At 56.8% G+C, this 26,442-nt stretch overlaps 1 protein-coding gene and 1 long non-coding RNA gene across 5 annotated transcripts in view; one reads left to right on the top strand and one right to left on the bottom strand.

Annotated features, from left to right (window-relative positions):
* Window positions 1-1,411: 1,411 nt before the first annotated feature.
* DHRS3 (dehydrogenase/reductase 3) overlaps window positions 1,412-26,442 on the top strand; it is a 41,145-nt gene continuing 16,114 nt past the window's right edge. Inside the window, exons 1-2 of one of the 4 annotated variants that reach the window (XM_070404114.1) lie at window positions 2,553-2,954; window positions 3,688-3,837. In XM_070404114.1, coding sequence (XP_070260215.1) covers window positions 2,838-2,954; window positions 3,688-3,837 — 267 coding nt within the window. In that variant the 5' untranslated portion in view covers window positions 2,553-2,837. Of the gene's footprint in view, window positions 1,530-2,552; window positions 2,955-3,233; window positions 3,838-26,442 lie in introns of those variants that run through there. The other 3 variants (XM_070404113.1, XM_070404111.1, XM_070404112.1) reach the window with 3 other exon arrangements.
* On the bottom strand, window positions 3,580-4,117 carry LOC139002888 (uncharacterized). The gene is made up of 2 exons (XR_011470191.1): window positions 4,034-4,117; window positions 3,580-3,747 (listed from the first exon to the last, which is right to left on the bottom strand). It is a non-coding gene; the product is annotated as an uncharacterized lncRNA (long non-coding RNA).

The raw sequence follows: 26,442 nt of genomic DNA, 5'->3' as shown, positions 1-26,442 counted from the left end.
AACTTGGAGGGGGAGCTCGGAGGAAGTGACAGCACCACTCCGGGCACTGATGATGGAAGAGGCCTGAGGCTCACAGGGATTCTAGGCCCACAAAACCCACACCCTGGAGGTGGAACAAGTAGAAAAAAGGTGTCTGCTTCCCAGCCACCGCCCAACCTCAGCTCCTTTTAGAGTTGCCTGACGTTCCTTTTCACTCGGATTTCACCCCAAACCTGATGGTCGGAAAAGTAAGAGGAGCTCCCTGTGTGGCCTTGCACGAGTTACACAGATTTGCTGAACCTCCGTTTCCTCCCAATACGTGGCACAGTGGCACCCACCTCCTTGGGCTGCTAAGGAGAGTAAGCGAGACTCTGTGTATAAGGCCTGATACGGTTCAAGCCAGTGTGGGTTCTCAACCTCCTTCCCACTCAGACACACACCCCGAGAAAATGTAGGAGGCCCCAGCGGTCACCAGGTTGGTCTGGCATCTGAACCGGTTGGAAATCAGGGGACTTTGGTGAGCACGCTGCTGTGTGTATGAGTGACTTAATATCTCTGTGCCTCAGTCTCCCCATAAAGCAGTGGGTGTGGGGGGCCTTTTTAGGCCCCAAAGGAAAAGGATAGCTTGGTGGGTTAGCAGAAAAGCGGGAGGCGGGAGGCTGGAGCAGTATCACACCCCGGCCACTAGGTGGCCTCGAGGATAACAGATGAGACCAGGCTGAGCGCACCCCTTCCAGCTCCACACTTTCTGAGTCCTCTTCTTGGCAGGCCTGGCGGACACCAGCCATGGCCGGGTAGGAAGGGCCCGTCTCCCCAGGGTTGGGATTCCTTTTCCATTTTCACAGACCTCCCTCCGAGGTAGGAGGAGGCAATCACTCTAACCAAGTGCTGACTTGAGCCGTGGCCTGGGAGTTGGATGAAGGCAATGGCCTGCCTTTCAGTCCTACTTCTAGAGGGTTGGGTGGAGGCCGCAGGGAGCCTCATCCTGCCCTCTGTCCTCCCTCCTGCCTGAATGGGGTGGGTGGGAAGACAAATCAGATTCGGATCCATCCCTCCCGCACTCCCTGGCAGGGTAACCTGGCAAATGGGGACAACGGTTTCCCATCGCATGGTCAGTGGGAGACACAGTCAGAAGATAAGCATTCCTTTTTTTAAATTTATTTTTTATTGTTGAGAGTATTATAGATGTGCCCCCATTTTTACCCTTTTGCCCCCCTCCACCTGGCTCCTGCCCCACCCCAGGCCTTCATTGGACTATTGTCTGTGTCCACGAGCTATGCATATATGCAGATAAATTCTTTCGTTACTCTCTTCCACCCACCCTCTGAGATCTGCCGGTCTGTTCCATGCTCCCAGGTCTCTGGATCTATTTTGTTCATTAGATTCCACACATATGCTTTCGGTGTAGGACCCACAGTCTCTCATCCAAACCCACTTCCAAGCGCTCCCAGCTGCTTCCCGATGAAGAGTTTCCCGGTTCACCTGGAAGATTCTTCCCTGCAGAGCTTCTCCCCGGAACTCACTTGAGGGTCTTTGCAGCCGAGGAGAAGGTAAGCCCCAACCACCTCTCCCCAGGTCGGCCTCGCTCAGAAAGACGTCCTCAGAGGATCCTCAGCATTGGCCGAGCTGGTTCCAGCGCTCCGGAACGTGAGGCGGTGCGGCCTGAGCCCACCTTCCTGCAGAGCCGCTGCCCCGCATGGCAGGGCAGCTCCCCGGCCTCCCCCGCCCTCACTCCTCCTGGCCTGGACCCGTGGGGGCGGCAGGAAGCAAGTCCCATCAGCACTTTTCACCGGGGCTGCTTTTCAGTGAGTCACCTCCCAGACTTCCTGCAACAGACAGCTCTGCAGAGCTGGGTCCCACCCTGCAGCAGGGGAGACGGGAGGCTACAGGGTGGGTGCCCAGCGAGACCCACAGAGAGAAGGCGCTGCCGGCACGGCACAGGGGGCACAGGCTTAGGACGTTTTGTTTACAGGCTTTTGTTATTAAGGAAATTGCTGTCAGTCACGGTAATTCTAGCCCAGATGAGCAATAAATACGCTCCCACCTAATCTTATGGGGATTTTATTGGCACCTTGGGGGCAGAGTTCCTTTACCCTGCCCACCTCTTCTCCTCACAGCAAAACCCTGCTCCCCAGCTGTTTCCCCCATCAGCGTGGAGCAGCTTTAGAAAGTGCACTCTAAGTGAAGACAGGAGACGTCTGGGCAAAGGCCGGGAGTGGCTTCCTGGTCCTACCTGCAGGCTTGGGGGACGGGGGGGGGGGGGGGGGGGGGGGGGGGGGGGGTGGCCAAACGGCCTGAAATAAACCCTGGGCGACCTGGTTGGATCAAGGCGTGCGCGGGCTCCCCCGGGCCTGCCCCGAACGCTGGGGCAGTCACCTGGTCCCCAGGCACCCCCGCTCCGGGAGACCGCGTCCGGGACCAGGGGGAATGTCTCGAAGAGGGAGCCGGTTCGCAGGAGTCGGTTCCAGCGCGTTGGAGTTACAGCTGCGAGCCCTCAGAGGCACCGCCGGCAAGTCCCGGCTTGCAAAGAGGGGAGCCAGCCCCGGGAGGACTCGCGTCGGAGCGAACCCGGGTGCGCGCCCGCGCGCGCGCGCGCGCTCCGCGACCGCGCAGGGGGAGGGGAAGCCGCGGCAGCCAGTCAGAGGAACGGGAGTGAAGCCTCCGACCAACTTTAACTGTCAATCAGACTTAATGGGGTATTAAAAAAAAATGGGGGGGAAAAACGGCCGCCTTCTAGTTCCGCGCCGCTGCCGCCCCGGGAGCGAATGAATAAGGCGGCGCAGACCCGGGTGTCCGACCCACGCGCGCTCCGCACCCGGGCCCTCTCCAAGTTGGGAAGGACAAAAAGAAGGCAATAAATGCTAACGAGGGAGAGAAAGGCAGCCGGATCGGGCGGCAACTCCCAGCCGCGGCTGGAAGACAGAGGGAGGGAGCCGGAGAGAGCGAGCGAGCGCGCGCCAGGGCGAGCCATGCACGTAAAGAAACTGACACCCGGACCCCCCACTTCTGCTGCACGTTGCTGGCAATCAGAGCGCGTTTAAGCAATTTCCTGAGCCCAAGAATAGCAATGAGTCGGGAGACTTTCGCGGGCTGAAATTGGGAGCTCCAAGCACTTTTTCCCCCACTTTTTTTTTTTTTTTTTTCCTGGAGAAGGGGTGGGGAAGCGCTACAATTTGGAAACAGCGCTTTTTTTTTTTTTTTTCATCTTGCACTTTGAAACCGCGGGCCTGCAGCAGGGTACGCGCGTGTGGTTGGTGCCCTTTCCCCCCCCCCCCCCCCCCTTCCCCTGCCTAAACTCCTCTGTCAGCCTGTAAACATTACCTGCGAATTCCCCAGCCGAAGCGGCGGCCGGGGCAAGAAACTTCTTGTTAGAACTTCCCACCTCCGGCTTCCCCTCCACCCCTCTCACTGTCCCAACCTTCGGAGACGCTTTTTCTCCTCCCCAAGAGGATTTCTCTTTTCTTTTCTTTTTTTTTTTCTCTTTTTCTCACCCGGTGCCTTGCACTTGGGAAGAGGTGGTTTCCAGAGTGGCCAGGTGGGACGCCTCTCGGCCCCTCATTCCGTGTATTTATTATTGTTTGGAGGTGTTTTCTTTTTCGATTCCTGTTTTGTCCGGCTCGGGGAGTTTCGCCCCCCGCCCTGCCCGGCTCCGCGGCGCGGAGGATGGTGTGGAAATGGCTGGGCGCGTTGGTGGTGTTCCCTCTCCAGATGATCTATCTGGTGGCGAAAGCGGCCGTCGGACTGGTGCTGCCCGCCAAGCTGCGGGACCTGTCTCGGGAGAACGTGCTCATCACCGGCGGCGGCAGAGGCATCGGGCGCCAGCTCGCTCGCGAGTTCGCAGAACGCGGCGCCAGGAAGGTACGGGGGGCGAGGCGAGTCCAGCGGGTTGGGGCTGGAGTTGCTTGGGACCGCGGGAGCGGAGTGGGGGGGGGGGGGTGCGCCCACCTGCCGCCGCCGCCGCCCGAACCCACCAGTGCCCGCGCCCGGGATCTGAGAGTCGCCCGCCGCCCGACTTCTCTGCGCCACCCGCGAACGCTGAGCTAGTCAGTTTCACCTTGTAAATTTCCCGGGCACTGGACTGTCTGTTTTGGCAGGTCCGGGGCTGATCTGCTCCCGGAGGATCTGTGGCTTGGCTGGCTGTTCACCCCCACCCCGAAACTTGGGAGACCCACCCATTTCCCACCCCATTCCTCCCTCCCCGGGAAGGTGTTGCGTTCCCCCTCCTCGCTTCCCCTCTTTGCCGCCACCGCGGCGAGTGGAGGGTGTGTGCGCTCCTGGGGGGAGCTGGGAGCCAGCGGCTGCTTGCTGGCGCTTCGTATTTTCCTTGGCAACCCGCTCCCCAGCCCCAACCTGGGCGGCTGCAGCGCTGGAGGCACGGAGAGAGAGGATACTTGGTTTGGGTTTGAAAAAAGGGGTTAGTGGTCTTTGATGGTCTAGTCTGGCTTGACAGGCGCTGGGAGGCCCAGGTGTTTGGAAACCTGGAGAGAGGGGAACCGGCAGCTGATAAAGAGCCCTTGTTCTTACCTTCAGCCCTGTCCCCACCCCACCCCCAATACAGCCTGGGAGGGGATCCTTGCCTCCAAGCGCTGCCTGTAACTTTTTGGTAGTCCCAGCGCCTCTTCCAGCTTCCCCAGACCTGGTGCCGGGATTGGGGAGGGTGAGCCGGCTGTCACCCAACTCCGACCCAAGCCAGGCTGACTCACCCAGCCCTGCGAAGAGGAAGAGCAAAAACAGGGAATTCGTTTGAAACTTAAACTGTTGAGAGCCAGGGGGGGGCAAAAAGGCCAGCGAAGCCAGCTGAGCTGACAGGGGGCCACATACCTAGGAGATTAAGTAAATATGTAGAAAACCAAACCTGCATGTAATTCCAGGTTGCTTTTGTTTTGTTAAATGCTGCCCTGAGATTTACAATTCCTCGGGGGTGGCTGGGACTGGGACTGAACTTTGGAGCCTGAGCTATCAGCCAAAGCTGATCACCATTTAACTCTTCCCTCGCCAGCCGGCGGGGGCGTCCTGGCCCGGTGAGCTGGGGTCTGCTGTCCGGGGCTCCCGCTTCTCCTTGGGTGGTTTGGACAGCTGCTTGACCTTGCAGTTGGAAGGGGCGTTCAGCAGTGTTTTTAACCCTTGGACACACAGAAAAAGGAGAAGTAAGACTTGTTCTCGGCAGTTTCATTTCCTCGGGGTGATGCCCCGGGGAAAGGCTCCCCAAGCCCTTTGCGGAGGGGGTCAGGAGGGCAGAGGAGGGTGTCCTTGCAGGGGGACGTGGTGTTGAGCACAATCGTGTGTGATTGTCATTCCTTAGCTGTCTGCATCCCACAGAAACTTTCTTCTGACTCTCCCAGCTGGCCTCCGTCCTGGGTCTCTCACTGCTCCTGTAACTGGCTGCAGTAGGCACATGAAGAACTCCTTTAGTCAATCTGGAAAAACTTGACTGACTATAAACAAGCCTAAATTGAAAGAAGTCTATGGCATTGCGGGGGGGGGGGAGGAGGGAGAGTGTAGAGTGGGCCCTGCAAGTTCACACTCTGGGAACCGCACCCCACCTCACTCGGGTTGGACCGTCTCTTCCAGCGAATGAACCCAGGACCAATTGGAAATATCTTAAAGTGGCACCAGGTCCCCAGAAACAGGATCCACGGGGCCTCCGGAACTCCCAGTGCCATTCACCCTCGGTTCAGTCACCAGACCTGTCGGGATGACCAGGAACGCTCCCTGTAATTCATAATTATCCGGCCAATTACGGGAGCGACTTTCGGATGAGCTGTCCTCTCTCTGCCACACTGTCACAGTGGGAAATTTGGAATCTTGCCTGAGCCCATCTGGGCCCAGTGAGAGGGCCTTGGGACACTCTCCAGACCTAGGAGTGTTTGGGGGCCCAGTGGACTTGGGGACCAAGGGGCAAGTGTGGTGGAGGGGGGAATTTCCAGGAGACTGTGGGGTGGGTGATGTGAACCATGGGCCTTGGGTAGGTCCTGGAGCTGCTGGAGAGAGCTGGGAGGGCAGCGCCCCCTGCAGCCTGCAGTGAGGTTACACAGGCGGTAGTGTCAAACCACAGATGACTGTCCCTCCTTTTTCCAGCTTGGATTTGGGGTGGGTTGGACTCTGAGGGGGACAGGCCCCCAGAGAGAAAGAAAGGAGGAAGAGCAGAGTCTGAAAACAGCCAGCAGGTCCAGGAAAGGTCTGTTTACTTTTGGGGGCGAGTGCCTATCCAGTTTCACACAATGACCTTGAGTCAAACAGGATTTGGCAATATTTGTGGACAGTAGTGTGCCTTAGGCCGTAAAGGTGACCCAAATAAGGGCTTTTCTTAAAGGGACACAAAGGCTCCAGGAGTTAGAAAGGTCCCCACCATGTACCGAGGGCGCCACGGCAGGGCCAGGCAAGGTTAGGGCCTCTAAGGAGAAGGGTCTTCCTTTTTATTTTCCACATCCTCCTAGGGCTCCTCCCATGAAAGCATTTATAGAGCTCGGGCCCATCCCTCTTCCCCCCAAAGGCTCCTGGCCAGCTAGTCAGTTGGCCCAGCCTCCAAAGTCTTTGACCTTGACATGGTTTTTGCAGGAGGAGGGGGAGGAGGAGGAGAAGGGGACTGTTTGTTTGGAAGTATTTGCAGTGGCTGTTCCAGCCTTGGGTTCAGTACGAGGAAGTGGCTTGACCAGAGGCCTGAGCCATGATGGCAGGCTTGCGGAGGCAGGGGCCACATACCAGGACCTGAGCGCCCCATCAAGAAGGGGTAGAGCCGGGACTCAGGGACCCATTTCAGGGAGGTGGCGTGAGAACTGGCTCGCAGTTGTGTCTGCCTTGCTACTACTGAATGTACAGTGTGTGCGTCTCTAGCCCTGTTCCTAAAGCAGCTAGCCGTGAATGAGCCTCTGATGTAGATCTGTGAATCCCATTCTCCATCACATCCATTCAGCAAATCCCATGTTCCTCTCCTTCCTGACACTGGGGCAGGCCCAGGCCCATCTGCCCCAGGACGACAGCCTTCGAGAGACCTCAGCAAGCCTGCTGAGTGTCTGCCAGTGTTGGTGCAGCTCTGGGTCCAGGTTAGGGGGTGGATACAATAGAGATTAATAAAGACAGAGAGACGTGGCCAGGTGCTTACAGTGAAGGCGCAGATTACAGCGTGCATTAGTTTCCCTCGGCCACCATCACAGATTGCCACAAACCTGGTGGCTTACAGCAATAGCAACATATTCTCTCACAGTTCCGGGGGCCAGGAATCTGGAATCAAGGTGTTGGCAGAGCCCCACTCCCTCCAGAGACTCTAGGGGACAACCCTTCCTTGCCTCTTCCAGCCCCTGGTGACTCCCCGTGGCTCCTGGGTGGTATCCTTGGTTTGTGGCAGCCTCTCTCCAGTCTCTGCCTCTGTCTGCACGTGGGTGTCTGCTTTGTCGCTCTGTGTGTCTGTGTCCTCTCCTCTTCTTATAAGGACACACGCATTGGACTTAAGGCACACACTAAATCCAGTGTGACCTCATCTTGAGCTCCTTAACCAATTACCTGTCCAAAGACCTTTGTGGATGAAAAAGGGGCCACCTACGAACCCTGACAAGCTCAGGGCAGGCCAGCATGGCAGGCCCTGCGAACTCAGATGGAAAGTAACCACACAGGGTGACCGGAACATGAAAATCCCTCACGAAAAGTGAGTCATCGTGGTAGTCACATCCTGGGCCTGTGGTTTCCTTGACGAAGATCAAGCTTTACCTTAACGGAGCCTGTCCGTTGTCTTTTGCATCTGAGATAACATGCCTTTGAACTGTCAGAGGCATCTCCTTTATCAGGCCCCTCAGGGCTCATCTAAGCACCGGAGCAGAGACCAGAGACCCTTCACTGTTCCCTTGTTCCCTGAACACCATCTCTGTGTGCTGTAAAGATTAACTGCTAGCTATCCCGTACCCAGCAATGTAAGAGAAGTATGTGTTTCTCCATTTTTCTTTTTATCCAACCCCAGGGATTCCCTCTCCCCTTTGCGTTCTCCCGCCCCCTTAATCTACCCGCATTGGATTTCATGTTACCCTCCTGTGTCTCCTCCTTTGATTCGAATGGAAAGCGAGCTTCAAAACTGCCATTCTCCAGAGCATCTTCTCAATTCATTGAGATTTTGCTTCCTGGCATTGTCAGTTTGGCTCAAATAGATTCATAAAAACATTCTCTACAGGTTTGGATGTTTCCTACGTCAACACCCTATTTCCAAATAAGGTCATGTTCAGAGGTTCCAGGTAAACATGAATTTTGAGGGGACACAAAAAGAGGGGGCCCCGTGGAGCTGTTAAACTAGCTCAGGGAAAGCTTCATGGGTGAAGTGGCATTTGAGTGAGCCTTGAAGAAGGTCAACCAGCCCAGCCAGTGTGGCTCAGTGGTTGAGCATCGATCTATGACCCAGGAGGTCACTATTCAATCCCTGGTCAGGGCATATGCTTGGGTTGCGGGCTCGATCCCCAGTGGGGGATGTGTAGGAGGCAGCCCATCAACAACTTTCTCTCATCATTGATGTTTCGATCTCTCTCTCCCTCTCCCTTCCTCTCTGAAATCAATAAAAATATATATATATATATATATTTTTTAAAAAGAGTCAACCAGAAGGGATGTAAGAAGGGTGATCCAGGTGCAAGAAACCACCTGATCAAAGGCTGGGTTCGGGCTGGAATTGAAGGAGGGAGGGAGAAGGCAAAGAAGGAAACTATTGCAGAGCTTGAGAGGTAAGCAGGGATTTCGTGCCTCACACTCAGCGTTAGGCCGGTACTGAGAGAACAGGAAAAAGGAGAGAGCGGAGAGGGGTTCAGACCGGTCATCTTATGGGACGACGCAGAGTCATCAGGGCAAAATTGCTGCACTAAACAATTGGCATGTGATGACGGTCACAAAGGCATGGGGAGCTTGAGAGATAGCAGTGCCATCTCCCCGATCCTCACCCCAAATGCAGCCTTTGGTGGGAGTTTCTGGGCAAAGTACCAGGCTTCCAATTGGTAGGCAGGTGGGCAACCGTCCTACCTGCAACATGGAGGAAAAGCCATTTAGCTCTTAGCACCCGGTCCTGAGGTTTCAGACAATTCGGCCTGTCCCATGAATAGACAGACACCTCCCTCTGTCCGCCCCACCTCCTTCCCCTGGGGAACAAACCGGCCACCTCTAGGGTCGCGCCCCCTGCTGCCTGGCTCACCTGGGCTGGGAGGCCAGACGCCAGAGGGTTCTAGACTGGGCTCTGCTGAGACCCCGCTTCCGCTGCAGCTAAGAAACACACCTGTGAAATGAGAAGGGGACACAGTGACCACTAAGATCCTGGCCCGCTCTAAAATTCTCATATGTGGATCGGCCATCCCAGGAAAGGAACCAATTGCCAAGCTCCCTGAGTTGCCAGAGACTCCTGCACAAACAGCTTGTCCTTGTGGCTGCTCATCTCAGCCTTTCTTGCTAGCCATCAGATCCCACTTAATGAAAAAGCAGCAACTCAGTTAGAAAACACACCCTCGGTGGGTAGGACTGCCCCACCCTCAGCAGCCACCCGGTAGCCATCTGCCATGGGTTCATTTCTTCTCTTGTAGGAGATGTTAATATTTTCAACCTGTAGCTTTCAAGGTAATGAGTGGCCTACGTTTTCCGACTAGCATGTCAAGCACAACTTCCTGTTTATTATCCTAAAATCACCAAATTGTCTATTTGGGCTTCGAAGAATGCTCCCTAGGTCCAGTAGCACTGAACCTGAATCAAGTGCTCCGGCCGGGCCGGTGTGGCTCAGTGGTTGAGGTCACGGTTCCTGCTTTGGTCTACCTAGCCCACTCCAGGTGCTTCTGAACTTTCAGCTTTTCTAAGCCCAGGGCTTCTGTGGACCCCTGCACAGAGCCCTCCCAACCTCCTTAGCATGCTGGGTACTTCCGCTGGTTCATTTCCATCTTCTTATTGTTTGAGGTATCACTGAGAAAACCATCTCGACCATATTCAGGAGAAGTTAGCTCTTAGCCATCCTTTTCTTTTATTTTTTATAATGTACTAGAGGCCCAATGCATGAAGATTTGTGCAAGAATAGGCCTTCCTTCCCCTGGCTGCCAGCACCGGCTTCCCTCCGGGACCTGGGCCTTCGCTCTGGCTGCCGCCTTCCACCTTCGCTCCGGCCCTGCCACCCTCCTGTAGCTCCCTCCACCCCCTGCTGCCCCCTCATAGCAGGTGACCCGCCCTGCCCTGGCCGCTCTGTGCCTGCACGCCCGCACTGCCCAGAGGCCTGGAGCAGCCAGGACGGGGCTGAACACAAGTGTCCTGGCCCAGCCACCGCCATCTTTGTCGCATCAGTTTGCATATTCCCTCCTTATTGGCTGTGGGCGCTGTCATCTTTGTCGTGGAGTGACAGTTAATTTGCATATTCTGTCTTTATTAGATAGGATTTTTATTGATTTCAGAGACGAAGGGAGAGAGAAAGAAAGAGAGAGAAACATCAATGATGAGAGAGAACCATTGATCGGCTGCCTTCTGCACGCCCACCCTGGGGATTGAGCCCAGAACCCAGGCATATGCCCTAACTGGGAATCAAACTGTGATCTCCTAACTCATAGGTCAATGCTCAACCACTGAGCCATGCCGGCAGGGCTTAGCCATCCTTTTCTATCCTGGAAAGAGACCTGGCAATCACTGCCCCTTGTCCTCGAAGACCTGGTTCCCACCTGCCGCCGCCAAAACCCAGCATCCTTCTGGGCACCTGAGCAGGAATTGCTCCAGCCCCAACACCCTCTCCTTGGTCTTTGGGCAAAAGCAGGAGCACACTTAGACTGTGGTAAGGCGTCGTACTCCCTGTTGGCGGCAGAAGACACAAGCTGGGAAATGTACCAAGTGTACACGATCTTTGAAGGGAAATGTTTGAGGCATCATTCAGATGAAGCAGGCAGGTCAGGAAGCAGCTGAAGCCAAACGAGCAGGAGGAAAGTGGACCTCAAATGTGCGCTTGTCTCCCGTGGACGGTGAGGCCCTTAGAGTGAGTTATGAAGATGCGGGCACGTCTGGAGTCCGAGAAAGAGAGTGGACAGGACAGCTGAGGCCACCAAAGGTTGACGGCACTCATTCAGTCATTCAGCAGACCCGAGCCTGGACTCCTGCTCCCTCCTTCCCGCCATGGTCTCATCCGTGGGCCTTGCCTCCTTTGTTTTCTCCTTCCCACTTACTAGTACTACGTTCTAACCAGTTATTTTATGTGTCTTGTTTACCTGTCTGCCCCTCACTAAACTGTCAGCTCTAGGTGGGATGTTTGTCTGCACTGCTCACTGCCATATCCCCAGTGCCTGAGGAGGGAAAGTGCCCTGCCCCCTAACCTTTCCTCCCCACCCCCTGCCTCTGCCCTGCCCCCATCCCTTATCCAGCTTCCCGACCCCCGCCAGGCTCCCTCACACACCACACTCTCACCCCTCATGCTCTGTGCTCCCGCCACACTGGCCTCCTCGCAGTTCCCCACCTATCCTTGAGCTCCTCGTACTATAGGTGACCATAGTCGTCCTGTATGTGATGTGGCTGTAGTATTATCTGTGACTGCAGTACTGAGTGTGAGTGGTACTCCATGTGGCTGTAGCTCTATAGTGACTGCAGCAGTCACGTGACTGTGGTGCCAGACATGATGGATAGTGGCGGCCGGGGCGCAATATATGACTGGTCCTCTATGTGGCTACAGGACCGCACGTGACTGTGCTACCGTACAGGACCGTACAGGGCTTTTGCACGTTCACTGTGTGGCCCATGCCCAGGGCGGGTATGATCAACAGCCCATTTCTAAGATGCAGCTGAAGTGAGCTGTCCAGGATGCTTGGCCTGGGTTAGACTTTGAACCCCAGATTCTGAGCTTCAAAAGCAGGGCCTTTCCTGCCAGAAGAAATCACCTCAGCGGCTGCCTACCCCAGTCGGGGTCATGGAGAGGTCAAGAGACAAGCTGTGGCAGAGTGGGGCCTGGCGCACACGGGGTTCTGCAGAGAGGGTCGATAAGCAGCCTCGGAGTCAACAGGATGGCGCAGGATGTAGTTAAAATTACTTTTACAAAAACAATTTTTTAGCCACTGAGTAGCAGTATTTGCATACAATGACTGGGATACTTGCCAGGGGATTAAAGTAGTCATTGGTTATCACGCTCTGCTTCAAACAAGAAACCGATAAGCAGAAAACCAGCAGCGGTACAGTGTAGCACCTCAAATATGCAAGGAGCCAGCTCTCAGGGACGAGTGAGCGAGTGAGCGCTACTCCTTCCAGCTAGACCCGAGGTCACTAAGCTGGAGCCTTTGAAGTGGTCCTAGGGCTGTGACAGGACGGAGAAGGGAGAGGTCATTATAAATTAAGGGAAACCTTAGAAGACTTCTTGAAGGAGGTGGCCACTGAGGGGGTTACCGTGAGTCTTAATCTTTTGCTGGTTATAGAGCCCTTAGAGCAGTGGTTCTCAACCTTCCTAATGCCGAGACCCTTTCATACAGTTGTGGTGACCCCCAATTTCATTGTTACAAATTGAACATAATTAAAGCATAGTGATTCATCACAAAAACAATATGTAATTATATATGTGTTTTCCGATGGTCTTAGGCGACCCCTGTGAAAGGGTCGTTCGACCCCCAAAGTGGTCGCGACCCACAGGTTGAGAACCGCCGGTTCTCAACCTCCTGGCCCTTTAAATACAGTTCCTCATGTTATGACCCCAACCATAAAATTATTTTCGTTGCTACTTCATAACTGTAATGTTGCTACGGTTATGAATCGGAATGTAAATATCTGATATGCAGGATGGTCTTAGGCGACCCCTGTGAAAGGGTCATTCGACCGCCAAAGGGGTCGCGACCCACAGGTTGAGAACCGCTGCCTTAGAGGCTCTGAAGAATGCCCCAAGAAGAATGCAAAGATTCACGTTTTTATACTTTTAAGGGACCCCCAGCCCCACCCCCATGCCTATCTCAGACTCCAGGTTAAAAAGGCCTGGACTAGATCTGATCAAAACCCATCTAACTCCTTCCGGTTTGGATTTAGGTCCAGGACTGGAGCTCAAGTCAGTGGCAGGGGACCGCCTGGTGTCTTGTAACCCAGAAGCCAGGACCAAGCCCGGGGTGGACAGTACAGATCTGTGGCCTGGTGGTGCTTCATGCCAGCAAAGGCCACCCAGCCCAAGCCTGTCTGACTCCACTGCCATCCCCTGCTTTAGGGAAGGTGACCTTGAATTCCTTTTCAGTGGCCTTTCAGGGAAGGGGCTAGAAAGCATTTGGATTAATGAACCATGTGGGCATTTTGTCCACACTGAAAGGGACCCCTGGGGGTGTTCAAGGATAACTGTCCACTGTCTAGAGACTCGGCCATCAGCACCCCGACAGCCCCCAAGGCAGACCCCAGCACCGGCTGATGTTTATTTGATTTATTGATTGATTGATATTATTGATTTCAGAGAGGATGGGAGAAGGAGAGAGAGATAGAAACATCATTGAGGAGGGAGTCATTGATTGGCTGCCTCCTGCATGCCCCACACTGGGGATCGAGCCAGAAACCAGGGCATGTGCCCTGACCGGGAATCGAACCATGACCTTCTGGTTCATAGGTCGACGCTCAACCACTGAGCCATGCCAGCCGGGCACCAGTTGATGTTTTAAAACCACATTTTCAAACTGTGTTCCAGAGTATCCGAGGGGCTCCAGGAAAGTGGACCGTGGAGGTGCTGCCCATGGGGTTCTGAGGGGCCCCCACCTCCATGGAACTAGACTGGCTTCCGTTCTGTCTGCTCTGTAGCTTATAATTCCATGTAAGACCCTGTGTGTGTTTTTAAAGAATGCCATGGATTTAAAGAGAAGAAGGAATAGGCTGGAAAATCACTGTGTTAGCAAATCACCCAAGACACCTCTCCCTTACTTGGATCTGCCGAGGCATCTGGCTAGGTCCTCAACCTTCGGCTCTTTACTCCAAGGTGAGGGAGCTGGTGGACGGAAGCGACTCCTCTTAGTTTGCGCCTTTGCTCCTCAGGAAAGGGGCCCCCACTCCCACCCCAAGCATGCGGAAGCCCAGGCCCTGCTCAGCCCTCAGCCAGAGCCCCTCTGCCACCACTGTGGAGCCCTAATTATCAAGCAGGCCTGAGACAACCACCCTACCGGGGCCCGCCCAAATTCAGCTCCCAGCCTTGGGAAAGTGTGACGGGGCCACCCAGCCCCAAAGCCAGGGGCTGCCTATAGATACAACCACCAAGCTCTTTTGAATGGCAGAGCCCAACCCGCCTGCCAGAGCACTCATGCCCTTGTGCAGGCCAGGGCTACTGGGAACCAGTTCCCGATCCCACAAATCCCAGGAGGCCGCCCAGTGACCTGCTGTGTGACGTTGGACAAGTAACTTGATCTCTCTGGGCTTTATTTGCGCCATCTGATACTTGGAGTGCAATAACGTAAAACTCCTAGGTCAGCACCAGAATACTGGCAAGAAATGATGGCTCCGTCCGATGGGTGGCAGGGGGTCCAGTGGACACCCCCGGCCCTGGCTCTGCACCTTTTGCTTGTTGAACCAGGTGCTCTGCTGGGCATAAGGGGCAAAAGGCAAAAGACCGGCTGGCCGGACCCGCCCTGCCTCTGGGATTCCCCCAGGAGGAAGGGAGAATGCTGCCCATGCCACAGAGGCCTCAGGAATGTCGGCTCTTGACCCTAAAAATCAGTGGGAGGGAATCCCTCTCCCACAGGGAGGGCTCGCAGCCTGTCGAGGTGGCTGGTGACAACAGCCTCTTTCTTCATGGGCAGGGGCTGGCCCAGTGCAGGTCCTTCTGTGGCCGAGGAGCGGAGGCCGGTCCAGGGCTAAGCCTCTGCTCTGTCCCTGCTGCCCACTCCCCTGGCCACCTCCCAACTTCCCCTGTGTGGGCGTTAGTCATTTTCATCGCTGCGTCCAAGTAGCTCAACTGGTCAGGGTTGGGCTGTGGTGAGGTCAAAGTCATGGGTTACCATGGCAGCTCACCACGCTTTGTGGCTGCTTGTTGTCTTCTCCAAAAGATTGTAAGAGCCTCGGGGACAGGGGACATGTCCTTTTACCGAGTGTCCTGGGCACCTGGCACAGCATCTGGCACCCAGTAGGCACTTTATAATCGTTTGCTGTCTGAGCAAATGCATGACCAATCCATCAGAGCTAATTAGAGGCCGGGTTTAGTGAGTACCTACTATGTGCCAGGGCCCATTCTGAGTACTTGACAGTCATTTACTTCCCCCAGGCACTGGGTACTGTTATCACCCTCGTTTCACTGGTCAAGATGCCGAGGGTCACGAACTTAAGATCACACAGCTAGTAAGTGACCGAGTAGGATTTGAACCCAGGGCATCTGCTCTTGAACCAGTGAGTTTTGTTGCCTCTCAGTCATCCTATGGAACAGAATAGACCATGTTGACAGCCCCGAGCAGAGTCTGTGCAGCGCACGCCTTTAGCAGCCAGGCTGTCCAAGTGGGTCCAACGACATGAGCTGCAGCCTTTCTGATGGGCCCGGAGGTGTGCCTTAGCCTGGTCTATGTGGCTGGAAGGCGCCTGGTTGATCTCACTCTGGGCATGGTATTGTCAGGACTCGGTCTCTCTTTTGGCAGGCCCTCTCTGCCACGGGGCTGGTCAGCTCTGTCCCCTGCTGCCTGAAATCCCCCCAGCTCCCATTCCAGTGGACAGAATGGTGTCATTCTGCCCTGCCGTTCCTGAGGGTCCAGGAATTGAGTCTCCCTGGCTGGGACTGCGTCAGCCTGAAGAAGTCACTTGTAATGGTTCAATGATTGATTGGCCAGCGGTGAGTCAGAGGCTCGTCTCTGAGCCAGGGGTGTACCAGCCCCAGCCCAACCACTATGTTTGAGAGTGGGGAGGTAGGCTTTGTGGGTAAAACTGGGGTGCTGTTCCAGGAGCCAGGGGATTGGGAACAGACGTCCAGACCTCCTTCTTGTGGGAGGACCAATCCAATCCTTAGGAGGGAACTTCCAGGAGATTCATGCCTGCCTGTGAGCTAGTCCTCCCGGGTCTAGTCCTGCAGACCTTGTCAGGTCATTTGCTGGCACTCACAGGTAAAAAGATGAGACAAACTTTTCAGAGCTGAGCCGAAACATCCTTGCCCTCAGGAAATTTGTAGTTCAAAGAGGCAAAATGGGCAGCCACTCAGAGTGGCCTAGTCTGTTGTCAACAGACCTTCTCTGCAGTTTTTTGTCTATATTTAAGGCCACTGTGATAGAGGAAAAAGAAAGCCCTGCACTAACTCACCATCCATGGTGGTGTTCCCTGGATGTGAGAAGCCGGCTCTCCCTCCTCTCCCACTGCAGGCAGATGAGCCAAGGGCCCTTCCAAGGTGGAAGTCTCTGGAGTCCCTTAGCGCTCCCAGGACACCGGGGGGGGGACACAGTCAAGCCCAGCCCACTGGCCCAGCTTGCTCTCACCTCTCACAGGCCCCGAAGCAGGCCGTGGGGAGCTGGGGCCAGCGTGACCAGGGGCAGCGTGACCTTCCTGCAGACAGGCACTCCCATGTGGAGTCAGGCCACCCTTGGCTCCGACATCCCATGTCCTCACATCTCACTTGGCAAAGAGGGGGCGTCTCCCCTCACCTCTCCAGGCCACTTCCCTGTGAACACGCAGCAGAAGGGTGGGGTCCTCCAGGCCCCCAGGGGAAGTGTGGACTGGGCACGCTGTGTGCCCTCTGAGGGCTCATGCCTCCTCGGCTGGCAGATCATGGTCTTAATCTGGGGGCCACCTCTTGAGTGTTTGTGTTGACAGGTGTGTTTATGTGTGTGCACGTATAGAATGAGGATTCATATTCTGAGCTCAGGAGTCAGCAAAGTTCATATGCTGGCTTTTCCATTCACTTGCTGAGTGGCCCAGGGCAAGTTACTAGACCTCTCTGAGCCTGTTTCTTCGTCTGTAAAATGAGGACTAATGAGATAATGTATGGAAGGTCCTGTGCACAGAATGTGTGCTCAGCACATGTTGGCCATGGTGGTGGGGCTGCGGCTCAGCTACGACTGTCCACTCCAGCCCCTGCGTGCACTTCCTATAACAGTCCCTGGGGAACTTTATGATGGAAAGGGCTCATTTTAAATGCTGAGGACTGCTGTGCCATCGAGAGCCCGGACTTTGGAGCAGCTCGGGTTCCTTTTTCATTATTATTTTTATTTTTAATCACACTCGAGGATATTTTTTTTAAATTGATTTTTAGAGAAAATGGAAGGGGGAGGGAGAGATCCCTGTGAGAGAGAAACGTCAATCAGTTGTCTCCTGTAAGGGCCCCGACCACGGATCGAACCCAAAACCTAGGTATGTGCCCTGAGGAGGAATTGAACCCACAACCTTTTGGTGTATGGGATGATGCTCCAACCCGCTGAGCCACCAGGCCAGGGCCATGCCTGGGTTTTCATCCCAGCTCCTCTGGCAGGAAGCGTTGGACAAGCCCCCGACCTCTCCGTACAAGCTTCCTGTGGCTGCTCTAACACATTGCCACGGACTCAGTGGCTGAAGACCGCACACATCTATTCTCTCACTGTTCCCGAGGTCAGGAATCTGACAGGTTTCCTGGGGCTAACACCAAGGTGTCACAGGTGCTGGAGGCTCTCGGGGAGATCTGCTTCCTTGCCTTGTCCACCTTCTAACAGCCGCCCGCATTCCTTGGCTCATGGCCCCTTCCTCCATTTCAAAGCCAGCAAGTCTGCATCACCCCGACCAACCGGCTTCCACAGTCACGTCTCCCTCTAACCCCCTTCTTCCGTCTCCTTCCTCCATCGCTAAGGCCCCTTGCGATTACACTGGCCCACCCGGGGAACCCAGGATACGTTTCTATTTTAAAGCCAACTGATTAGCAAATGTAATTCCACCTGCCACCTTAACCCCCTTTCCCATGTCGGGTGACATAGTCCCAGGTTCTGGGGATCAGGATGTCGGCATGCTTGGGGGAGGCCGTTATTCTGCCGGCCACTCTCTCCGAGCCTGGATCTGAAGTGACAGTCTAGTCCCGTGGTGGGCAAACTGCGGCTCTCGAGCCACATGCGGCTCTTTGGCCCCTTGAGTGTGGCTCTTCCTAAGCCTTAGGAGTACCCTAATTAAGTTAATAACAATGTACCGACCTATATAGTTTAAGTTTAAAAAATTTGGCTCTCAAAAGAAATTTCAATCGTTGTACTGTTGACATTTGGCTCTGCTGACTAATGAGTTTGCAGACCACTGGTCTAGTCCCACCCTCCCAGGGCCCGGGAGGATTCTGGGAGACGGCTGCCCGCGCAGCCCAGCCGCGCAGAGAACACTGTTGGATCTGCCCCAGCACCAGCTGTTCCAGGTGCCACCCAGGGTCACCAGGGATGGAAGATGTCACCGTCCCCGCCGCAGCGCATCTGGCACTGTGACCGGGGCAGTAGGACGTCATCGGGGAGGGTTTGCCCTTGGAGAGCAAAACAGCAACGGGAATCTTTAATTGACCCCGAGCTGGGTGGGCAGCTGCTCACAGAAGGGAAGACTCGGGGTCAGCTGGAAGGCGTCCCATGGGGAGGGGAGGGGCGGCGGTGAAGGGTGTGCAGGGTCTTTCCTAGGTCACAGGGACCAGGTGGGCACCGCAGGGGAAAACACTGGGTTCCAGGGCCCGTCCTGGCTCTCGCTGGGCAGATGGACCGTGGCGGTCAGTGACACTATGGTGCGGTGGGCGCTTTGACGGAGCAAACCAGGCAAAGTATGAGCACAGGGCGTGGCTTCCAACCCGTCTTTTTTTTTTTTTTTTAATCTTTTATTATTAAATCTTTATTGTTGAAAGTATTACATACTTCCCGTTATCCCCATGGACCCCTTTTAGCCCGTCCCCCTCCCCGCACCGATTTTTGAATCATTATTAAAATTGTTCCTACACACTAAGCGACTTACAGGGATAATCTGATTAGGTCCTCAGAGCAACCCTATGAGGTAGGCACTATTACTGGCCCCATTTTAAAAATGAGGAAACAGGCTCAGAGAGGTTAAATACTTGCCCAACATCACATAGCACACGCACAGTCATGGGATGTGAATGCAGGCAGTCTCGCTTCTGGGGAAGAAAGGCTGGCGATGGCTAGGACTAGGGTCTAAGGCAGTGGTTCTCAACCTTCCTAACGGCGCGACCCTTTAATACAGTTCCCCATGTTGTGGTGACCCCCAATTTCATTGTTACAAATTGAACGTAATTAAAGCATAGTGATTAATCACAAGAACAATATGTAATTATATGTGTGTTTTCCAATGGTCTTAGGCGACCCCTGTGAAAAGGTCATTCGACCCCCAAAGGCCATTGAGAACTGCTGGTCTAAGGAGAGGCATTGGGGATGAGGTGGATGCAGGAGGAAAACACCCAGGCAGAGGGGAAGAACCTGTCTGGAAAACGAGAGTTGGGAGAGTTGGACCCCTCTGGGATTCCTCGAGGAATCCCAGAGTTTGGGCCGGCCAGAACGGAAGTGTGAGCGCAGAGCAGTGGAGATGGGCAGGGCCAGGCCTCGCAGAGCTTGGTGGCCGTGAAGTTTGGACTTGATTTGGAAACACTAGGGAGCCAAAGCAGGGTTTCCATAGGGTGCACGGCCAGGCCGGCTGAAAGGAAGGGGAGGAAAGCCTGATTCTCCCATGGGCAGGGCTGGGTCTCTGGACCACTAACAGCTGCTCTCTGCAGGGCTGGCGCTGAAGGGAAACCCCGCCCCGCCTGGCTTCCTGGGCCGAGGCCCATTCAGGTTGGTTCCCAACATCCGGCCCTTGTAGGATGCTGACCAAGCCATTTCCCGTTGCGACGTCCAGTCGCTTTTCCTGAATCCCCCCAGCCCTCTGGGCCCAGCTCCCCAGACCGATAGTGGAGAAGGGTCAACTCTGTGGCGTTTGACCTTCATCAGCGGAGATTGAAATGACTCCTAATTAATAGCTGTAGGGTAGACAGTTACCCCGGCACAGCCTGCAAGTCATCTGAAGCTTGTCCTTGGGAGGCCAGTGCATAATTAGTGGAGGGTCTCCCTGGGACACGCCAGCTCGGGGACCTCCGAGGTCCAGGTGTTGCCAGGATTGCAGTCCTCCTGGCTCAGCCGGTTCCTGGCTGTGCCCTTGACATTTCCAGGACCTCGGCGTCTCATCTCTAAAATGGACCCATAGCTCAGGTCCACAGCCCCTTGAGGACTCGCCTAAATGCGTGGGTCAAATGAAGGGAAAAAAGGATTTTGGAGTTTGGGGGGTTGTGGAACCGAGGTGTAGGCGTTGTGGGTCACGGTAGCACTTGGGAGGCTCCCGAGTCAGTGCTTCCGACGGCGACCACTGCTCGATGACGACTTTGCTCCTCCCTCTAATGTGCTTCTGTATTGACCGCTTTTGCCTTTTGCAGGGGTAGCAGGGGCGTGTGTGCACGCACCCCTTGCTTAGCCAGCTGCTGTCAGCCCTCCCTTTGGGGTGTGGCACAATGCTGCCTCACACAGCTGTCCTGCTGCCCAGGGAAGGGGTGGAGCCTCGTGCTGGGGCATTCGCTCTCGCTGCGTATTGCTATTGAGCCCCCTCTGCGTCATCGTCCTGGCTGCCGTCCTGGCTTCGCGACCTGTGCAGTCACACTGGACCCGGCTCAGAGGTGCCCTGCTTGTTAAGGCCCTGCTGTCGCCGCCTTGAAAAATTCTCAATAATTTTCGAAGAAGAGGCCCAAATCTTCATTTTGCGTGGGGCCTGGCACACGAGGGCCCACAGGCGGGTCCTCATCGCAGCCATGACCCATGGGTGGCCGACTTTTTCCCTTCCGAGGTCCCTGTCAAGGGGCATTATCACCCGTTCCACAGGGGAGGCAAAATGATTTCATTCATTCATTCCCGTATTTACAGAAACCTGATTACCAAGCCAGGTGCTGGGTGAGAGCCGCCTCCTAGACGTGTGTGTGTGTGTGTATGTGTGTGTGTGTGTGTGTGTGTCGGGGGAGGGGAATAGACAAGAAACAAGCAAGCCAATGACTGAAAATTTCAGACAATGACAATAAAACAGGGTGACGAGAGGGAGAGGGATTTAAATATTAACTTCAGTGAAAGGGAAGCTGGTATTAGCTCTGGTGTTAAGCTGTGTGCTTGCTGCATTCCTGGGGCGCTTTTTAAAGACTTGGGGTCATTTCTAGGTTCCCCCAACCCCCACAAGGACCTGAGTTGGTGGGTTCCAGGCAGAGGAGCCAGTGTGTGGGGTCCGTGGGCCCAGGGGACTGTTCACCTATCTGTCTCCTCGGCCCCAGGCTTTTCCCAGTGAACCCTGAGGCCCAGTGCGGGAGGCAGGCAGGTGAGTAGAGAGCCTGCCTTTGCTTTTCCGAGCATCTCCATGTCCTCACTGCCGGCCGCACAGGAGGCTCTGATTCACCCTCGCAGCCTGGTGAGGGTTTCTTGCACTTGTGACCTTCCCCACACCAGCATCCGGAGGCCACTTTCGATTCTCCCCGCTTCCCAGGAGGAGCTGATGAAGCCCAGAGATGCCAAGTGACTCATCCGAAAGTCACACAGCAAATCAACTCCAGAGCAGAGCGCTGGCCTGCCTGGCCCCAGCCCGGCTGCTTTCCATTCCCAGGGGCCGTTCAGATGCCGCGGGGCCTGCCAAGGGTATGCGGTCCAGGACGCCCTGGGAGAGCCCTGGAATAAAGGGTGACCCCCTGCTTGGTGGGCGGGGGCGTGGCTGGTGGGGCACTTTGGCATCTGCTTCCACCTGGAGGCAGGGCCTCCAGCATTGGCTTCTGAAGAGAAGCGAGCTTCCCAGAGAGGGAGCCCGGCACTTCCCCAGCGTGGTGGGCAGAAAGCCCACAGCTGCCCCCGGGAAGGCCGGCCCTGGCTTTGGAGGCCTCCTGGGAGGCACAGGGCCGGTCCCCCTTGGAGGGGCTGACCCCAGATGGGTGGAAGCTGCCAGCCCCCCGGGATGCTCCGGAGGAGGGAGGGAGGCCGGCTCCAGCTGGGCCGGTGCCCGCCAGGGGGGCGGCGGAGGAGGGCGGCGGGACGGTTCACGCCGCGGCCAGCAGACTGGCTGCGTGTTGCAATGTCTGGTGGCGTTTGCAGCATCCTGTCCGCGTGTGCGGCGGGGGTAACCTCAGGCCGGGCGGAGCGTGTGTGGCTGCAGGCTGCCGGGCCGGCCGGAGGCTGCTGGCACCTTGCATCTCATTTACAGCTCCGGGTTCAGCCGCAGGTCAGCGGCGCCCGTGACATCACCGCGTTTGTTTACCGCTCCGCTGGAGGGAGGAAGCGAGGGCGGTCCCTGCGCGGGAGGGGACGCTCACCCCCATCCGCGCCCTCCCCCGCCCCTCCCGCCCCGCCATCCACGCCGTCCTCGCCCCCACCCAACCCCGACACCTTCCCGGTCCTCACCCCACCCCAGCTGTCCCCCCTCCTCCACCGCCCGCCGGCGCTCCCATCCGCGCCCAACCCCAACCCTAAACCAGCGCCCTTTCCTCTCCCCCGCCCCCCCCCCGCCCCGCCCCATCTGCGTCTAGATCCAGACCTGGCCTCCTCCCCACCTCTAACCCCTCCCCACAACCCAATGCTGTCCCTCGGCACCCTCACCAGACGGGGGCCCCGCCCTTCCATCTACCTACCCTTCCCATCCCTTCCCATCTGCCAAATGGGACTCCAGCCCCACCACGCCCCAGCCCCTCTTGAGACCCCGCGGCCCCCACCCTCCGCCCGCCCTGGGCCCTCTTTCCGAAAGACTTCCTGGAGCCTCCCGCCAGCCCCGCTGAGGCTTCGCCCGGCGGCTCCTCCTGCCACCCCCCTCACCCCATCATGTGAGCGCAGGCTCGCCTCCCCGCGCGGGGCTGAGCAGGCGCCGGCTCTTTGCCGTCCCGTCGGGGGCAGGGCTGGGCTGGCCAGTCATTGCCGTGGGGGGGAGGGGGGGGGGAGGCAGGGCTGGGCTGGCCAGTCATTGCCGTGGGGGGGGGGGGGGGCAGGGCTGGGATGGCCGGCCACTTTGTTATTGGAAACTGGTGTGTTTACCAGCGGCGCTAGGTGGGTAGCTGGCCTGCTTGGCGGGCCTCCAGGCACCTCTGCCTGGGGAGGCCGCCCTGGCCACCTGGAACTGCTTCCTCACTCAGGGCCGCCCTCCCCTCCCTCTGTTCCAGCCGAGCGTTCTGAAGGCTGGGGGGACCTGGGGTCTGAGGCAGGAGGCAGGATCTCTCCCTCTCCCACCTGGGACTTGCCAGGCCTTCCCTAGAGAGCCAGCTCAGGGCCTCAGTGCACTTCTTGCTGTTCTCAGGCCACACCCTGGTCCTCCTCTCTGGCAGCCCAGCCCTGCAGCCTGAGGCTCCTTTCCCATCACCTCCACCCCAGCGCCCCCTCCCCCCCATCGGCCACATCTGTCACCTGCCATGCAGCTCCCAACTGGCCCCTCCACCCTGGCTCCCACCCCCATTGCACACCTCACGTCAGCAGTCAGGACGGGTTCCGAACTGCCGGGCAGACGCTGTTATTTCTCTGCTCACAACCCTCCTAAGGGCTGCCCATCACTGGGAGTAGAATCTCAAGCCCCCCACCTGTGGTGACAGCCCCCACCTCCTGTCTCCCATTCGGCTCAGCCACTCGGCTTCGTTGCTGTCCCCCAACACCCCAAACTCATTCCCACCCCAGGCCTTTGCACTGGCCGGTCCCTGGGCCTGGAATGTCTGTCTCGCTGCCTCCACGTCCCTCAAGTCTCTGCCCAAATGTTCCCTGATCAGCGGCTTTCCCTGTCCCGGCCTCCATCCGAATACACTCCCAGCCCCACGAAGCTCCCTGCTTCTTCCACGCACGTTTGCCCACCTTTATATACTATATAGTCAATTGTCCGTGTGTTTACTGTCACACATCTCCCACGTATACACAGGAAAGCAAACTGCAGGAGGGCGGGGTGGGTTCATTTCCTCCAGCAGTGCCCTGAGTGAGCGAGTGAGCAAATGAGGCAGGGGAGGGAGTAGGGACGGAGCTGGGCTTTGGAGGCCAGGTTCAAGGATTGCTTTGACACTTGCCTGCCTCAGCCTCACCCATGGGCTGGACTTACGCTCCCATTTCTCAGGCTGGTAATACTGAAGGTGTGCCCCCTGCTGGAAAGCGGTCTCCACGCTGGCTCTCCTCTCCCCGGTGTGTGTGTGGGGGGGGGGGGGGGCACCCCCACCTCCTGCTCCCCTGGCTTCTCCCACCCGTGCTCAGATGGAGGAACTGGGACAGAGGTCATGGGGATCAGCCAGGGACTCTGACCTGAGCTTCCCCACCCCCGTATTTTGCCAAGTGCAGTCTGGGCAGTTCGTGTTTGTGGAAAGAGACGCCAGCCCCTGGGTTCCTGGCGGGAAGGGAGGAGTTGGCTCTGCTCTCCCCGGAGGCTGTTCCCTTGTTCCCTGCCGTCCCAGAACCAAACTGAGTCCCAGGAATCACACCCAGGGAGGAGGTGCGACCTAACCAGTTGTCACCCTTGCTTTCTGAGCACCTGCTTTTGGCGGGTGATGATGGTGTGAGGTTTTGAGGGGGTTGTCCTCTCTCCTCGGGGTCACGAGATGTCCATCACAGAGGGAGGCCTGTGCCTCGGCCACGGGAAGAGCCTAAAAGGGCAGGGACGTGCCCGCGGATGTTCCCAGCAGCTCTGTGCGTAACTGCCCACACTTGCCACCCAGTGGCCCTTCAGTGGGTGAATGGCTACATGAACTGCGGCCTCCAGACAATGGGATGTTACTCGGGGCTCCAAAGAAATGAGCTATCAGGCCAGGGAAAGACGTGGGGGGGACGTCCATGCCCGTGACCAAGTGAAAGAGGCCGACCGGGAAAGGCTACCTCCTGTGTCATTCCAACTCCATGACCTTCTGGAAAAGGCAAAATTATGGCGACAATAAAAAGATGAGTGGCCGCCAGGGGTTGTGGGAAGAAGGGGTGAGTGGGCAGAACACAGGGTTTTTAGGGCAGTGAAACTGCTCTGTAGGCTCCTGCTGTGTGGGCGCATGTCATTACGCATTTGTCCAAACCCACAGGATGCGCAACACCCAGAGTGGCCGGGGTGAGGCCTGGGCTTAGGTGATAATGACGTGTCGGTGTAGGTCCGTCGGTTGTAACAAATGTACCATCTGGTGCTCGTGTTGATCTTGGGGGAGGCTGTGCCGGTGTGGGGACCAGGCTTATGTGGGGAATCTCCGTACCTTCTACTCAGTTTTGCTGTGACCTTAAAACTGCTCTAAAAAATAAAGTCTATGAGTAGAAAATTATTTTTGAAAGGCAAGGACAGGGTTGGGAAGCAAGCGAGTGTCTGTGGGGGTGGCGGGCCTTTTGCATGAGGGCCTCTCGGGGGGGAAAAGCACACTTGAGCAGAACCTGTAAGAAGAGGGCTGGGAAGGGGGCTGCTTGGGGGAAGAGGACACAGAGGAGCTGGTGCAAAGGCCCTGAGGGAGATGGCCCCTGAGGAGGGATGAGCAAGCCAATCAGGCCGGGGAGGTGAGAGCTGAGGGCAGGTGGTGGGCAAGCATCATGGTAAACACTGTGGATTTCACTCTGGGTGAAATGGGGAGCTGTTGGGAGTTGTGAGCATGGCCACAATTGCTTTCTAGAAGGGTCTCTCTGGCTGCTGTGTTGAGAGCAGTCTGGGCAGGGGCAGTGGCTCTGGGGGTGAAGCAGGGAGAGCCGGTTGGGCCTTTGCTGTGGTCCAGGTGAGGGATGACAGGCTGGGCCCAGAGCGGCAGCCCAGAGGAGGCGGGAAGCGGTCTGCTTCTGATTCCAGAGGTCGAACCGGCGGGTCGGGTGGAGGATGAGAGAAAACAGCTCATGTGGGACAGTAGGGTGTCCAGGGGAAGAAGAGGGCCTGGCATCTGCTGTCCTCGCCCTTCCCGCCTCCCCACCTGCCCCACTGTCAGCCTGTGAAGACCCCAGGATCCTGACATGGGGTGAAGGTCATCACGGTCACCATTCAGCAGATACTTGGTCAGCAAGGCCATGCACTGGCCCAGGGCGGTCAGCGGCCTTCCTTCCGCCCCTGGGAGGTGGACGCCTCGCCGTGCAGTGCTTGCCATTGGCGTGTGCTTGGTTATCTGTGCAGTGAATGGACATGTCCCTGACCGGGGTCACCTTGCCCCTGGGGGTGGGGTACAGCGGCCCAGAGCACAGGCTGGCCTGGAGGTTACTCCTGTGGCTCCCCGGGGGCTGGCTCCAGGCTGGATGTCAGCCGGGAGGAAGTCTGTCCGGCTCCAGGCTGCGGTCAGGGCCTGTGGGAGGAGATCTAATTTGAGGACCTTCAGCGCAGTCCTCGCCCACAGCCGAGCCAGGGGCCGCCAGACATTGTCAGCAGGCTCCACGGGACGCAGCCAGGGCGCTCCCACCACGCGTGGCTGCGTGGGAAAGCCCTGCCTGCTGCGTGGACAGCTCGGCTGTGCAGGGACAGGAAGGGGAGGATGTGCACAGCCTAAAGAGAGGTCCAGGAGATGTCACCTCTGGTGCCCTGGGGAGCGGGGGAGCGGTGGGCCACAGGCGGTGGGCCTGCGGCTGCACCAAGGGCAGATGCAGGCAGAGGCAGGGGGAGTTTGGAAACGGCTCCCAGGAGGAAAGGGGGGAG

This window comes from Myotis yumanensis, unplaced genomic scaffold (genome assembly GCF_028538775.1).
Source record: "Myotis yumanensis isolate MYYU_CA2020_CCGP unplaced genomic scaffold, mMyoYum1.0.hap1 SCAF_2, whole genome shotgun sequence".
Classification (NCBI taxonomy): domain Eukaryota; kingdom Metazoa; phylum Chordata; class Mammalia; order Chiroptera; family Vespertilionidae; genus Myotis; species Myotis yumanensis.
This window is presented reverse-complemented; position numbering and strand designations above follow the sequence as displayed.